The 17,648-nt window shown below is 36.8% G+C and overlaps 1 protein-coding gene across 8 annotated transcripts in view; it reads right to left on the bottom strand.

Moving 5' to 3' along the window:
• The window catches only part of LOC100876992 (uncharacterized), a 514,205-nt gene that overhangs the window by 485,132 nt on the left and 11,425 nt on the right, over positions 1-17,648 (bottom strand). For all 8 annotated transcript variants that reach the window (XR_013039710.1, XR_013039711.1, XM_076536597.1 and 5 more), the window contains exon 2: positions 2,899-2,999. Coding sequence is in view for 6 of the 8 variants with exons in the window: in XM_076536597.1 (XP_076392712.1) it covers positions 2,899-2,910 (12 nt within the window). In the remaining 2 variants the exon portion in view is untranslated. The remainder of the gene's footprint in view (positions 1-2,898; positions 3,000-17,648) is intronic.

Below are 17,648 nucleotides of genomic sequence, written 5' to 3'. Positions count from 1 at the left end.
CGCGTAGTAATTCAATCGCGTGGTAATGCTACGCGTAGTAATTCAATCGCGTGGTAATGCTACGCGTAGTAATTCAATCGCGTGGTAATTTGACACGTGGTAATACGACGCATAGCAATTCGATCGCGTGGTAATTCAATCGCATGGTAATTCGATCGCGTGGTAGTTCGATCGCGTGGTAATTCGATAGCGTGGTAATTCGATCGTGTGGTAATACGACGCGTAGTAATTTGATCGCGTGGTGAATTGACGCATGGTAATTTGATCGCGTGGTGAATTGACACATGGTAATTCGATCGCATGGTGAATTAATGCATGGTCACTCGATCGCGTGGTAAATCGATCCGTGGTATTTCAATAGCGTAGTTATTCGATAGCGTAGATTCAGAGTAATTTTCACAGAGTAATTTTCAAACTGACTCCTAAATTTTCAAATAAAAAACTAAGAAAGCTTGTAAACTAAAAAATCTGAAAGTACATAAATGCACGCAACCGTAATGATACAATTTGACAACTATACCTATTTTTTCACCGATTTTATTTTCACAGCACTTTAAATCTAACCACGTACAGATCAAGTTCAAGGATGATTAACGTCCCTGGTTGAGAAGTTACGGTCGAAGGAGCAGACGAAGAGAAAGGTATAGGTTTAAACATAGCTACCTGGGTCACGATTAAACCAATAACTATTAATCGACGTGCTACCGCACATTCAGCAAAGTCGGCGCCACCCCTCGCGGTACTTGATGCATGCTGCTTCGAGTTTACGAATCGAACGGAGGGATGGTGGTTAGAGGGAGGGTGAGTTGTAGGGTGGCTACGAGGGGCGTGTTTCGCGTGAGACCGGGGAAATTCGCGTGGATGGTGGCGATGAATTTTAATGAGAGAACGATGGACGTTGGTGGGTTTGGTGCGATAGCGACTCGAATGGTTAAGATGTTTGTTTTATTAGACCCACGGTATCGAAGATCGGTGAATAATAATATTCCGTAGAAATTCATGGGGTTAATTATAGTCGGTGTGATATAGGGGTGCAGTGCGAGATAGGGGATTGATAAAAAAAACCCTATTTCCAATATATGTATCTAGTAATTAAGTACTGCGTTGTGCATGTTCACTATTTTAAATAAAATAGTCTTATTGTTAATAGTTTTCTAGTTCTCAAATATTTATTATTAAGGCTCTCAAGGTTTTTAGAGGCCAAAAGTTTACTCCTTTATTTATAAATTTTTTAAATAAAATTTAAAGTAGTTAGAGTATAACGAGTTGAAGTATGATTGATCCAATGCTTAAGAGATGCAAGAACTAATTTTTAATGCTCAAAAAGTGCAACTAATTTCTAACCTATAAATATCGCAATGACTAACATCCCCATTCATGAAAATTCTAAGAAATGTAAAAGAACCATGACGCAAGTAACATTTCCAGAATTGGCGCACGTAGTACAAGTGTACGTTTGACGTTTCTCCTTTTTGATCCAGCAAACTGCGCCCGTAGGTATTGGAGCCGAAGATATACGGGGAACGAATATCCAGAAGGGGCGGTCTAGAATTCTGGACTCTGTCCGAGCTATCGTAATGCCAGAACTGTCTTTCTCTCTTGCTCCGCTTGTATGGAGTGACAAACGTGCTTCCTCTAGGACTTGGTGACCGATGGGACTCGAGATATAAACCACTGATCGGGATAGGGTTGTTCTCCAAAGGGGTAGACAACAATGCTTCGAATCGTAACATTTGATAGAGGGTGAACGCTGCTGGTGTAGCTCTTTGTCGAAGACGACTCATACTGTTACGATGTAATTTCTCGATTCATGATAGATTCAATTATTTTTCAATTAGGAATGGTTAGTCGGTTGCGGGTAACTGCGATGATATTGTAGATAGTTGGAGATTCATGGGTTCATTTTCTAGGATTCTTGGATTGAGGTAGAAATTCCTAGATTGATTTATAGGTACATTGATCCATAGGTAGCTTCGTCCATGGATACCTTGATCCATAGATAGCTCGATCCACAAGTAGCTTGATCGACAAGTAGCTTGATCCACAAGTAGCTTGATCGACAAGTAGCTTGATCCATAAGTAGCTTGATCCACAAGTAGCTTGATCCATAGGTATCTTGATATAATAAATACCTTGATTCAAAGATACTTTAATGTATGGACACCTTGATCAATGTATACCTTGATATATAAACTCGTATCCATAAACCATATATTCATATGTATACGCATCATATGTTCATACACTAAATCTCTCAACTCCCATATCCCCAAACCTTCAAATCCCTATACATACCCCTATATCCCTATATTCTCAGGTTCCTAAGTCTCCATATTCCAAGATCCACATATCCTTACACACCCAGATCTCCACCCAAAATTTCCACATCCCTACATCCACATATTCCCATATTTTTGCCCAAACTCCTCCAACATGTCTCCACACAGACCTCGAACTTCTGAAGTCAAACATTGCAATTTTAACTTGAAACGATACCTTGATTTTAACTTGAAGTACTTATATCAATATCGAAATATTCTTAAGCAGTACCACAAACGTTTAACGTACCTCATGAATAAATGGTAATTTTGTTTATACCGAGCGGATAAATTCGATATCCTGGCTGGTAACGAGGGAAGAAAATTTTGACGAGGGTCCGCGGTAACACGTAAAATCATGAGCAAAGGAATGGCCGTTAGCTCAAAACGTAAGGCACAGAGACAAGAGAGACACGCGAGATTCGCCGCTAACGAAACTAATTTCATTGTCGTCCACTTATTAAGATCAAGACAGGGAAACTCGTCGACCGGTCTCGCCTGTTCGGCGTTCAGTTGCATAAGGAGCAACGTGCCGGCGTCTCCGGTTAACAATTTACTTACAAAGCGTCAATTTACTCACCGTGGCTGCCATGGAGAGATGAGGGGCGGCTTGGACGGCGGGTTCTGAGGCTTCACTAAGCGAGCCATAGCCGACCGGAAGCTGGCCTGCCTTTTGACATCCTGTAACAGACACCGTTTACGCGTTTTCGTTTGATTCAAAACACAGTTTTCGAGGGACCCTTCGGGTATTTTGAGATCGACTTTGGCGAGATAATTTTTGGTATACTTGACAAATATTATGTCCTTATATCATATTTCATTAAGTCATATTTCATTATCACATCGATATGAACTTATAAGAATAATATCACGAAATAACACTTGGTTTACGTAAATTTAAAACTTACAGTTTTATAGAATGTCTGTACAATACTTTCAGTGGTATATGAATATGTGTATTATGAAATACAAAATGGCGGACTGGACAATTAGAGCAAACAATGACAAACTTGAATACACTAAAAGTTTAACTTAACAATGCTTCAACTTAATAACATAAAAATATTGTAAATTATTTACACTTATTTTGTATCAAATTAAAGCTTGATTGCTAGAAAATATCTGTGATAGATAACAAGTATATTCACGTTAAAAAAATTGTGTATACTTTATAAAAAATAATATGATAAATTTTATGAGCGCAATAAAGTGACAAATTTTGGGAAAAACTTATTTCTTGAAACATACCGATAAATCTAGTCGTTTTACTTTGCCACCACATTCATTAAAGTGTATGACCACTTACGTTTATCATTCTAATGGCTCTAGAAGAGTGCAACTTTTGCTGTGACCTACTTTGAGACCCTCCCGTGACCTACATTTAGGTACTCCTTACAAACTACATTCTGAAGCCATCTGAATTAAATGAACGGCTGAAAGTGACTGAATTTAATGAACCGGTTTACATATAACACTTTCAGAATGATGTAGAGTACAAGTATTAAAGAAGACCGTATATCAAATTCGTATTACAAGGTGAAGCGTTTCAGTGATGCATTTTTCTGGATATGAGGAATAGGGAAATAGGTTTTGTATTAAATTATTGTACTAGTTTCCCAAATTTCCCGAACTTCCCAAATTCCCAAATTTCCTAAATTTCCTGTTTCTCAAGTTTTCAAAATTTCCAGAATTTCCCAAATTCCCAAATTTCCCATTTTTCCAAGTTTCCCAAATTTTTCACATTTCCCAAATTCTTAAATTTGCGAATTCCCAAATTTCTAAAATTTCCGAAATTCCCAAGTTTCCAAAGTTTCCTAAATTTTCCAAACATCCCAAATTTCTCAAGTTTCCCAAATTTCCCAAATTCTCAAATTTGCAAATTCCCAAATTTCTAAAATTTCCCAAATTCCCAAGATTCCCAAACTTCCTAAATTTCCTAAATTCCCAAATTTCAAAATTTCCTGATCTTCCCAAATTTCAAAATTTCCTGATCTTCCCAAATTTCCTAAATTTCCCAAATTTCCCAAATTCCCAAATTTCCCAATTCTCAAATTTGTAAATTCCCAAACTTCTAAAATTTCCCAAATTCCCAAATTCCTAAATTTCCCAATTCTCAAATTTGTAAATTCCTAAATTTCCAAAATTTCCCAAATTTCCCAAATTTCCCAAATATTCAAAATTTCCCAGATTTCCCAAATTTCCCAAATTTCAAAAACTTCCTAAATTTACAAAATTCCCAAATTTCCTAAATTTGCCAAGTTTACCAAAATTCTGAATTTGAAATTTTTCAAATTTCCGATCTTTTCCTAAATTTCCAAATGCCTAAATTCTCCAATCCTCTGATCTCTAAACTCACAAACCCTCAAATACATAAATTCCCCAAATCCCTAAATTCCAAAACCTCTAAATCTAACATCATTAAACACGAAACTACCAAATGACAAATTACTCCGAATATCAAAATATTTGCCTAACCTACAACAGTAATAACAGAAGTATTTCCTGTCTCCATAGTTGTAGCACAGGTAAAAACGCCGAAAAGACTCGTTCTCGGCTAATTACCCTAGCGAAGCTGAAATTCAATAAGCCCGATTTTCACGCACAGGGCGTGGATTCAATTAAAACGTCAACGAAGGAAGGACTAAATTCGCGACTGTTCCATTTTCCTCGTCGTCCTTCGTAGCCGTACCACTCGAACGAAGACGTAATTCTTTTAATTACTGGCTGGCTTAAAATACAGACCCTGTTAGCGCGCGAGAGAACCGACGAGGCAACAATGGCGAGCAAGACAGAGAAAGAGAGAACACTTTAGCGAGGCTTCAAATTAAAACGCGTAATTACGCTCGACGAATTTACTTGCAATTAATTTACGATTACCTTTCAAGTCGTTCCCGCAACTTGCTCCAACATCTTCAACGTTTCGTTCGCAAATCAAGTTTCCAAATTTCATTTCGATCGGAATACTACAGAGACGGAGATTTCATGGTGTACTATAGAAAGGGAGAAAGAAAAATTAATGGGTAATAATTCGGAAATGTGGGAAGGTTGATGTTTGAGGATATTTGGAATTTTAGAAATTTTTTATATTAAGAATCTTGCAAAATTTAGGTTAATTGTAGACTTGAGTATCCTGCAAAATTTAGGTTAATTGTTGACTTGTGAATTTTGGAAAAATTTGAATAATTGTTGACTTGAAAATTTTGAATAGTTATTGACTTGAGTACTTTAGAAATTTATAAAAGTTGATAAACGCAAGATGTTCAGAAAGCAAATGGGATTAATAATTAAAAAATTTACAAAAATTACGCGAGATAATTTCATCGCGTGGAAATTTAATCGCGTGGTGATTTGACGCGTGGTAATTCGGTCGATGGTAATTCGATCCCGTGGTAATTCGGTCGCTTGGTAATTCGATCGCGTGGTAATTCGATTACGTGGTAATTTGGTCGCGTAGTAATTCGGTCGCTTGATAATTCGATTGCATGGTAATTCGATAGCGTGGTAACTCGGTCGCTTGGTAATTCGGTCGCTTGGTAATTCGATAGCGTGGTAACTCGGTCGCTTGGTAATTCGATCGCGTGATAATTCGATCACGTGGTAACTCGGTCGATGGTAATTCGATTGCGTGGTAATTCGGTCGCTTGGTAATTCGATCGCGTGGTAATTTGATCACGTTGTAATTCGGTCGCTTGGTAATTCGATAGCGTGGTAACTCGGTCGCTTGGTAATTCGATCGCGTGATAATTCGATCACGTGGTAACTCGGTCGATGGTAATTCGATTGCGTGGTAATTCGGTCGCTTGGTAATTCGATCGCGTGGTAATTTGATCACGTTGTAATTCGGTCGCTTGGTAATTGAATCGCGAAGTAATTCGGTCGCTTAGTAATTCGATCGGGTAGTAATTCGATCGCGTGGTAATACGACGCGTAGTAATTCGATCGCGTGGTGAATTGACGCGTGGTAATTTGATCGCGTGGTGATTTGACGCGTGGTAGTACGACGCGTAGTAATTCGATCGCGTGGTGAATTAACGCGTAGTAATTCGATCGCGTGGTGAATTGACGCGTGGTAATTCGATCACGTGGTAATACGACGCGTGGTGATTTGAAGCGTGGTAATTCGATCGCGTGGTAATACGACGCGTAGTATTTCGATCGTGTGGTGAACTGACGAGTGGTAATTCGATCGCATGGTGAATTGACGCGTGGTAATTTGATCGCTTGGTGTTCTAAAAAAATTTAGAAACCAAACTTGCAAACTTAACATACCAGAATCCAGAAAATTATAAAATTGAAAATATTTAAATACACGATCCCCAAAAATTGACATGAAATATAAAGTGATCCACATCCACCTCTTTATCCTGAAGCCTACTTTGCACTCGAGTATACTCAGGAGAACGTTAACGAGAAAATCATAGGAGGTAATTAATCGTCGGGCTGTTGGTTTAATAGCGGTCGGGGATAAATAGTAAATAGGCATCACCGAAAAAGATGTAATCTTAAATCCAGTTTGTCCACGAGCTGACGAAGTTGCGGTGAATGTTAGCGTATAAGCTGAAGTTCTATCTGGCTCGTCAAAACTTGATACACCGTTCACGGCCAATCAAACTTTGAGCTCTGGTAATCCTGAAGCCAAATATTCCGCTTGCACGTTATCCGCTGATGGCTGAGACCGTACGTTTTCTCAGCCATCATGGCGTTAATACTTTCAGCTTCTCTAATACTATGTTTGAAAGCACACATCTCTGTGCAAATTCAGGGTAGTGCGATCGTGAAATCGTGGAGGGAAAAATTAAATTGACGCTTTAAAATTAAATTATTTTATCTTTACTATAAAATTATTTATTAGGAACTATTGTTAGTAACTATTAGTACTATATAACGGGTTTTATTAAAAATTTATGAGTGATACGTGTATAGATATTTACTATGATCGATCATATATTAGAATCACTTAAGATATTCACTAGGTTCATAGGTCTCAGTTTATGTTCCTTTCATGGTATAGAATAACTTATGACAACACATTGCTGATTTTTGTAAGATCTCAGCAAATCTAGATGAGTGAAAATATGTTTTTTTTTAAACATTAGTGAAGGTAATATTGGAATTTGAGAATTTATGAGGATTTTTGATTTGGAAATTCGAGGAAACATATTTGGAGAGTTTCAAATTATAAACTTGAGAATTTGGAAGTTTTCAGCCTTTGGAAATTTGAGGAAAAGTGATGTGCTCTTCTCTATGTACAATAGGGTCGCGTGAACTGATCGCCGTTCACATCCCAACGCGATCAGTTACGGTGAGAGGTGTCAGTTTTCGAGAAACCAAATAAACATTGTGCAACCATTGCGATCAATATAACCGCATTCAGTACCGTGTATCAATGTATATATTTTGTATATATTATAAATTTGTAAATAAATATTGTATACCATACGTACGGTTTGTAAGTTGTCAACATAAAAACCACTGTGCGGTGTTCTTTGTTCCCCAACTTCGCACCCTAGGAACTTAGAAATAGATACATACTCGAACATCTTTCAGTTTGAAGAGTATAATTAAACCACCACAAGTTTCACGAACTTATGATATCCTACGCTCAATTACGAAGGGATTACACCGCTCAGTTAAGGCGACTTCATAAATAACCGAATATTTCGGATGAAAAATCGGGACTATCACGAGTGTATACCGATTAGAGGCGACTTCTTCAATAATTACCGAATGTTCAGTATAACATTGCGAGATGATCGCGAGTCCATCAAGCAGTCGCGACCATTTCGGGGTTCCAAGGGAAGCATCGTTCCGCTCTGCTTCTTCCCCGCAGGAACCCCCTTTGTCTCTCTTTCCCTGGGTGCAACGGTACCGTTACATGCATATGCAAATTTATTCTGGCCGTGCGTCTATGTGCCCTCGCACATAGAGCGTTCGCTCGTGCGCGTTGTCGGTGCAGCAGAGAGGGTCATAAATTAAATGATGTAAATGCTCTGTCCACCCTCTGTCGCGGCGACGAGAGACGCACGATTTCTCTCTCTCTCTCGCTCTCTTTCTCTCTCGGAGCTGGACAAACCCCGAGTGACCCCAACGATCCATGCTAACCCTGGCCGAATCCAGACCCCTTCTGACTGATTATAATTATCGGGGCGTACCCTGCGGCTCGACTCGACTCCACTCGACTCGCTTCGACTCGCATGAACGAAGAGGAAAGATAATGCGGCCTACCCTCACTGCCATTGATTCGGACGAGCCTAACTGCCGTCGAATTGCCGTAAGTGTTCGTATCGACGCACACCACCATCAACCTTCATCCCTCCTCGTTGAATACTTTGGTCAACCATCGGTTACGTCCGCGTACGGATCAGATATTTGCTCGGTGCGGAACTAATTTTTATCGCAGGGTGCTGATTAGGGGTAGCGGAGAACGGGTTTGAAATTGGATTTCGGGAGGATTATGTTGGACAGTTTCCTGGCGGGGGCTTTGATAATTCGTTCTTTGATTATTCAAGGAGATCTGAGGATTTTTGGAATTTGGGGAAATTTGGAGATTGAGTTTCGGAAATTTGAGAAAGGGGGAGTTGGTGAAAATTGTTACGTTGGAATTTAAATATTTCATATTTTAGAAAGTGAGGAGTTGGGAATTTGGGAGTTTGAGGAACTGGGAATTTGAGGAATGGGAAATTTGGGTAATTTGGGGAATTTGTGATATGGGAAATTTGGAATTTAGGGAATTTAGAATTTGGGAATATAGAATTTAGGGAATTTAGAATTTGGGGAATTTAAAATTTGGGGAATTTGGAATTTGGGGAATTTGAAATTTGGGGAATTTGGAATTTGGGGAATTTGAAATTTGGGGAATTTGGAATTTGGGGAATTTGGAATTTGGGGAATTTGGAATTTGGGGAATTTGGAATTTGGGGAATTTGAAATTTGGGGAATTTGAAATTTGGGGAATTTGGAATTTGGGGAATTTGGAATTTGGGGAATTTGGAATTTGGGGAATTTGAAATTTGGGGAATTTGAAATTTGGGGAATTTGGAATCTAGGGAATTTGAGATCTGGGAAATTTAGGATCTAGGGAATTTGGGATCTGGGGAACTTGGGAATTTGGAATTTTAGAACTTTGGAAATTTAAGTAATAAATATAACCTAACCTATACAACCATTCATCCTAACAAAACAACAAAAATAAACAAAATTCCATAACACAAAAATTGAAACGTAAAATCACCCATTTTGTCTGATACTTGCACTACGATATGTTCCAAAGAATCTATTATCGTAAAAAAAAGTAGAAATCTAAATACAATCTTCATGCTCATATCTCATTGTCAGTTATTAATGTACCCGTTTCACCTCTCCAGTATCAACGTTTGCTTTCCATAGGTCTGATCGAGGAAGAGGTTCACGATGGCTGAGAGTAATGTATTCAATAAAATTCGGTGATATGCAAATCTGGAAAGCTTTCGGTGGCTCTCGCAAATTCGACAGTGTTCCAATCTACTCTGGCTTCCTCCTTTTCGATTCGATATCCGGTTCATCGGAAATAACTGACACCGAGCTTCGTTCAGATGTTCATTGGGAACTTCTCGTTTTCCTTGAAACTTATCTTGATCGCGTGATACTTGTGTAATCAGCATAAAATAAAATTTAATATCGGTAATTCTAGGGTTATTGCTTCATGAATATATGGTGATCTCTTCAGTTTTATTTTGGGCTTCTATCTACTTAATTCTTTCTTCATTCATTTGATAATTCATTTTTAGAATTTTTATACATATTTTTTGTTATCACTTGCAATAGGATTATATTAAATGAAAATTGTATAAAATGTGATTTGCAAAATTATTTTTTTCAGTGTTACCTAACTTACACAAGTATTTAACACGTAAAAATACTTTAAATTTAATGAATTAGTAAATTCAATTTATTAACGTTAAACCCTTGCTGTTTTATTAAAGCAACACAATTTTTCATAAAATAAAAAATATCTAAAATCATTTCTATATTTAAATGTTTAAAGTTATTTATTAATGTGTCTAGTATGAAGATCTTCTTTAGTATGAAGACATTTGATATGAATAATTTAGTATGAAACTTTGAGATTTTTTTATACCTTCCTCAAACAAAAAGAACGAAGAAATATTGTTGTCCGCCTAATTCACAAAAGTGTCGTCGATAATTACGATCATTAAACAGAATCGACAAAGGTAAATCAGAAAATTGTCCTTTCTTCCGAAGGATAAATACACACGGTGTATCCAGGCTGGTTCGTCGAGCCGTTTAATTAAGTCTTCGCGGGCGGAACAAGCTTAACGAATGTAAAAGACAGGGTAAATTCGTTCTGCCGTGAACCGCCACGAGACGGTACGTCTTCCTCGCGAGATGTAATTTAATCGCGCGATTAAAGTTCCGTGAGGTCGAAGCGGCCATATAACGCGCGCGAGGAAAAGCGGAGACGCGTCGGACAGGTGGAAATGGAACAACACTGGCAATTCTTTCGCGGAGCGTATTTAAGACGCTTGTTTGAGATGAGAAACTTTTCCTAAGACGAAGTTACTCTTCCCGTTGGGATTTCGTGAAATTAGAATTGTTATTGCTTGCACTGTTACTTGCTGAAATATTCAAGTGTTTCGATCATGCTCGTGTCAGGAGGAAACAAAGTATACACTGAAAACGTATGAATGGCTTGAGTTTATTTTGTGATGATGAAAATTCAGCGATTGGTGATATTTGGTGTCAGAGAAATTATTTGGTGATTATGGTATAGTATAATTAGAAAGAATTTATTAATTTTCATATTTTTATTAGATACATTAATTCATCAATTTTTCGATTCATCGAATTGACAATCTAACAATTCATTTATCTATCAATGTATGTATCAATGTATCAATATATCAACACATCAATATATCAATACATCAATAAATCAATATATCAATATATCAATACATCAATACATCAATACATCAATACATCAGTACAACAATACATCAATACTTCAATACACCAATATATCAATATATCAATGTATCAACACATCAATAAATCAATATATCAATACATCAATGCATCAATACATCAATACATCAGTACATCAATACATCATTACACCAATATATCAATATATCAGTGTATCAATATATCAATATATCAATATATCAGTGTATCAATATATCAATATATCAATATATCACATATCAATATATCAATATATCAATATATCAATATATCAATAGATCAATATATCAATATATCAATACATCAATACATCAATACATCAATGCATTAATACATTAATACATCAATACATCAATACACCAATATACCAATACATCAATATATCAATATATCAATATATACGTATATCAATGTATAAATGTATTAATGTAGCAATGTAGCAATGCATCAATGTATCAATGTATCAATGTATCAATGTATCAGTGTATCAGTGTATCAATGTATCAATGTATCAATGTATCAATGTATCAATGTATCAATGTATCAATATATCATTATATCAATATATCAATATATAAATATACAAATTCATCAATCTATCAATGTGTTGGTTTGTTTATCTATTTATCAATCTGTCAATTCATTAATTTTATGAATTTCATCGATTTCAATAATTTTATTAATTTTATCAACTTCGTCAATTTCATCAATTTCATCAATTCAACAAACTTTCAAATTCAGAAAATCGAAAGCATCAAACTTAGAACAAACAGTAAATGTTAGTGTTGCATCAAATTGCAGTCGACGTACAAATATTAATAAAGACAACCAAACAATAAAATTTTTCAGCACGTCACATTAGCACCCGTAAAAAGAATGACGAGACAATTCCGCAAACATTCGTCGGTTGTTCGTTCGCGAAGTACAGCATCGCGCAGCTCTCATTGCATTACCCATCCAGCCATATAAACGACCATCCGCTTCACTTGCAAGTACGAAACTCTATCATCAAACAAATTCTCTTGAAACTAGCTAGCTCCGTTCGTAAGAAGTTTCCTGTTCATCGTGAACGAGCGGGAAACACGTCGAGCGAGCAGCAGCACACGCGTGCCTTCTCATCCGGCAAAGACGCCACGAGCTGCAACTAAATTCTTTATGCAACAGAGTTATACGTTAGTTCAATGCATACACCAGACACCGACGAACATCATTCAATAATGTCTCGCCCAATTTCACTCGATCCTTTGCGCAATTTGTAACTGCGTACAGTATACTACACTTCCTTTGATCAACTTTCAAGTTTCCTTACAGACGGTGCAGCCTTTGTTGTCTCAATTTTATTTCACGTTTCGCTTTTTTTTTTTTGGTCGCGCTTTTAAATTATTTTTGTAGGTCGTATGAGAACTTTTAATTGGAGGATGTATGTGGGGGTTGCATACTAATTTATTTATTTGTAATTCCATAATTTTAACAAATTTTATTTTATTTAATTTTATAAAAGTTATTTAATTTCGTCAAAACCTCTACATCCAAAAATTCCAAAATTCAGAAAATACTCAAAATATAAAAATTTTCAAATTAAAGCTCCACAACCCCCTAAACTCCCTAAACCCCCTGTAACTAAAATACAAAAGAAACGTTCCAAAAAAAGGTGAATCGTCAAATGTAGCCAGCAGGATAAATTAAATGGCCCGGTTTGAAACGCAATCACGCATGGCAAGTATTCCACACACGAGCACCCAATCGTCGCCGACATTCCGCTCGCAACGAGCACATTTTGTCGCGTGCGGGTTAATTAAAATTCCCAGCGCAAAAAGTCAAAGGAGGACCGAATTCCGTCGCTTTGGAACAATAAAATTCGCCACGGTGTCGAATTTTAAAATTCAATTGTCTCTGTTTCTCGTCAAGGGTGCTCGAAAGCGGCAGAAGACGAAAGCAAGAGACGGAAATCTCGTGGATTTAGCCGGAAATATTTCTCATCGGCATTGGCATGCGAGCCGCGATTATTCGTATATTTCAGAAGGCTGGTACAAATTGTTCCCGCTTCCGGTCGCGTGTATCCGTGTCTCGGTGAGGCGTTTAAAATTCCACGTGCGGCCAACCAGCCGCGATCCAGGATTTTGATTCTCGCCGTTTCGACGCCGCTTAGCGAGAACCAATACCCGTCCCGACGTTTCCCATGGGGTTTCCCATGGGGTTGCGCGGAGAGCGAAGCTGCACGATCATCGTTTGCCCTCCTGTTTCTCTCTCTCGCCCGATTTTTTCTTCTTCTACTCGTTCCCGTGTGTATTTACGTGATCGAATACGTAAGCAGTCCGACTTTCTCGTTCTTTTACCACGAACGACGAGTCTCCTTTTTTCTCTATTTGCTTCGATTTCGATGGAAATCCAGATAGAATTCGACTTATTTGCGGACTATTTTACCGGCGAATTGTAACATCTAGATCTACTTGGAGTCTGTTTGCGATTTTTATGGCGATTGATTTGATTTGTTAAGGGTGCGTTAGGGTTACTGTGCAAGTTTGTAACATGGTGCAAGAATAAGACTTAGCAATTAAAAATTCATAACAGGTATCAATTAAAAATTGACAAGATTTATCGAGTAAAAATTAAAAATCATTTCTCAAAAATTAAAAATTGATTTCATGATTAAAAGAAAAAAAATATTAAAAATTTGGTAAGATTTATAAATTGAAAATTGATAAAGAGCGATAGATTGAGAGGAATATAATTAGTATATCTTTAAGAATAAATATTTTTATTTATTCATTATACGTTACACTTATATGTAATTAAAATCTATAAATGTAATAATGTGCGTATAAATGTAATTAAAATCTAAAAGACGTGTGTTTAATTAAAATTTAAAAATTATGGAAATTAGTAATTTGAGAATATGGAAATTCTATATTTGTTAAAATAATAATTGATCAATTTTGAAGTACCATTAAAAAAATTTAGAAATTAATGAAATAAAAATTTTAGAGCAGAAAATTTGAAAATTGACAAAATTGGAATTTCCATAGCAGATAATTTGAAGATTGAAAAAAGTAAAATTTCTAAACCAGAAAATTTGAGAATTGAAAAAATTGAAAATTTTAGAATAGAAAATTTGAAAGTTAGCAGGGTATAATTTTCTAAAACAGAAAATTTAGAGATTTTAAAGTAAATAAATTGTCAACTGATAAATCTGAAATTTCCAAAGTAGAAAATTCGAAATTTGGTGAATAAAAAATGTGAAATTTTTTCCAATAAAAAAATTAGAAAATCGATCTGTCTGAAATTTTCAAAGCAGAAAATTAAAAAGTTGACAAATGTGTCTTCAAATCGCAAAATTTGAAAATTGTTAATTTTGAAATCCCTGAGCAGAAAATTTGAAAATCAATCAATCTAGAACATCCAAAGCAGAAAATTCAAAACTCGATAAATTTGAAATTTCCTCTCACAAAATTCAGAAACTGATAAATTCCAAAGGAGAAACAATTTCCAAAATTATAAAATTGACAGATATAAAATTTCTAAATCAGAAAATTAAAAATTCCCAAAACCCATAAATTCGATAAACCCAAAATTTTCCAAAAACTCCTCAAACTCGTTAATTTGCATCATCCAAGCATTTCACATACTAATAAAACCGCTAAAGCGCAACAGCTAAAAACAACCGTAGAGAACAAGCTGTCAGCATCGAAAACTGAAAGAAATAAAAAAGCGCTGTACCACACGGTAATTTGTGGAGCATCAACGTTGACCCAGTTCCGAGAGGTCCAAGCTTACCTAACACGTTTCTGAAAATGCCCCGCAGAACTCTATTATCATCCGTGACGGTATCATAAGACGAGAATCGAATGCGCGAGAGACGGAGATAATGCCGAAGGGAGTAAGTCGTAGTTTACACGCGAAATCCAACCCATGTGCCGACGTAATCGAAATGAGACGGAGACCCCCGTGTACCCCATGGACAGGATTGATGGACAGCCAGTGGTCCGTGACGTGACCACCTGACATTCTTGTCCGATCGGGCTGACATGCCCCAGGGATCATGCATGCGAGTTTCGTGCTCACGTAGCAAAACGTCTACTCCGATTTTCCGCCACCTACTGCTCGATTCTGCGCCCGAATCCGCTCGCTAACGTTCGACCGCTGCACTGAATCAACATCTTCATCAACTCCGAAGATCTCCCTAATTGCAATTGTAATGAGGAGATACGGTTTGCGGAATCTCATTGGTGCAAAATTCCTGTTATGTCACCCGTACGACAAATAAAGATGTGGAAGATTATTGGAATTACTGTGAGAGATTAGGAGACGTTTAACACCAAATAATAGCGAAGTCTCAACAATGACCTGCAGAATTCTGAGAATGTATATACGTACCTATACATATATGGATATATGTACGTATGCACATCAATGTATAAATAATGTAATGTATATACATTATATTATAATAATGTTACATTAGTGTAAAATTTCGAAAGCTTGAAGAGTTGCAGATATGAAAGATGAATCCGATAAACATTCAGAGTCATCAAATAATAGAAACAGCCCCATGTGAGCCACCACTGAAAGAAACTAACAATAAGTCCAAATAAACTAAAGAGTAAACTATGAAAGTGGTAACGACTGTACATTTGCGTTCCAAAATCGATGTCAAACGCGAAATGGACCATAAAGCTGAAAACTATAGCAGCGTCCTATATGGCGTTTTTAAATAGAACTTAACGAAACACGCTCGAGCCATTTGCGAATGCAGCTATTAATCAAGCGATATTTCCTGTTTCAGATGTTACGGAAGCGGCGGAGAATTTAGCGTTATCGTCGTTTATAGCTCCATTTACGTACAAACACGCGTAACTGCTTGTACGTGCGCATTCACAGATGTGACCTACGTCCCTGCGGGCTTCTAGAGCTGGTCAGTGTGTATCCACGTATGGATGGAACATACCCATGGGCCAGTGTGTATCCATGAAACAAGGCGCAAGTGTTTACTCGATACCACCATTGTGTTATGGAAAGCGAATTTGGAGGGGAAGATTATTACAAATTAAATTGATCTTTTGTCTGAACGAGATTCTTACTGTAATGAGTTTCTTCTTACGTCGTTCTTGAGTCGTCGCTTTTTTGGTCAAGTATCGCAAGATTACATGGAACAATGTCGATTATGTGCATTTAGTATGAAGGTACAAATACTCTTAAGTTTATAATGGTCCAAATAAATTATACTATTATTCGTTATTAAATTGTACTATTATTCGTTCTTAATAACTGTGATATTTCTTGGGAAGCTAGGTCGACAATATAATGTGGAGAAATACATGTGTAATTGATACATAAACTAACATGCACAACTCTTCATTACCTCAAGATGTGATAGAAATTTCCACAAAAGTATCGCAACAAAATTTTTTTACTATACAATCTTATATATAAAATTTTTTAAAAATAAAATCTGAGATCAGTCATTTTGGCTCCATTTGATGCATGAAAGCGATTCCACCTATATAAAAACATACATAATAACAAAAAGAAGTTGTGTTATAAATTCAACGTATGTTATACAAGTTCCATAAATGATATCTTTCTCTTAACAGCAAATAATTGAACTATTAATAAGTAATTCGCCTATTAATAAACCCGGTGTTAAGTAAACATGCCTCGTAGCTAATGGAAACAGTATGAATCCGAGCAGTAAAATAATTGACGGAAAGAAACGATCAAACAGAAATCCTATTAAAATGGTGAACTAAGCTTTCAGTTTGGTCAGTTCGAATTGGCAATCCCTCTCGAAGCACCCTCAGGCGATACCCCATCGGTAAATCGAAAGGACAGAGGATCCTATGGTGATACGTCATCGAATGGCCAAACAGGCCATCGAAGCCAGTCGAATCCAGCGTTTCCATCGTGGGCCGACACGCCACACCGCACGTACAATTCGTCCCTGCTGTCGGCTGTCAACGTAATTACACGTACGGGGACCATTAGACACGCGCGACGCTTACAAACGGCTCAAACCACCTGCGAAATCGTCACTTTGTTCCGCGGTTAAATCATGCCAAGCTCACGCGCCTCGCATCCCGACTGATACACCTATCGAACTATCGGCCGCGGTCATATCGCGAAAAGTTGAAAATCTCCCCATACTTTGCACTCGATCTGGCGGGAAAATTTCTGATTCAAATTTTTTACGAATACTTGTTAGATTATTTATTAATATTTATTTAAAACGAATTTATATAAATTAACTTGTCCTTGAATTTATATAAATTAACTTGTACTTGAATTTATATAAATTAACCTGTACTTGAATTTATATAAATTAACCTGTACTTGAATTTATATAAATTAACCTGTGCTTGAATTTATGTA

The sequence above is a fragment of the Megachile rotundata genome, chromosome 10, assembly GCF_050947335.1.
Source record: "Megachile rotundata isolate GNS110a chromosome 10, iyMegRotu1, whole genome shotgun sequence".
Lineage (NCBI taxonomy): Eukaryota > Metazoa > Arthropoda > Insecta > Hymenoptera > Megachilidae > Megachile > Megachile rotundata.
The sequence above is the reverse complement of the archived record's forward strand: the minus strand, read 5'-3'. Positions and strand labels throughout refer to the sequence as shown.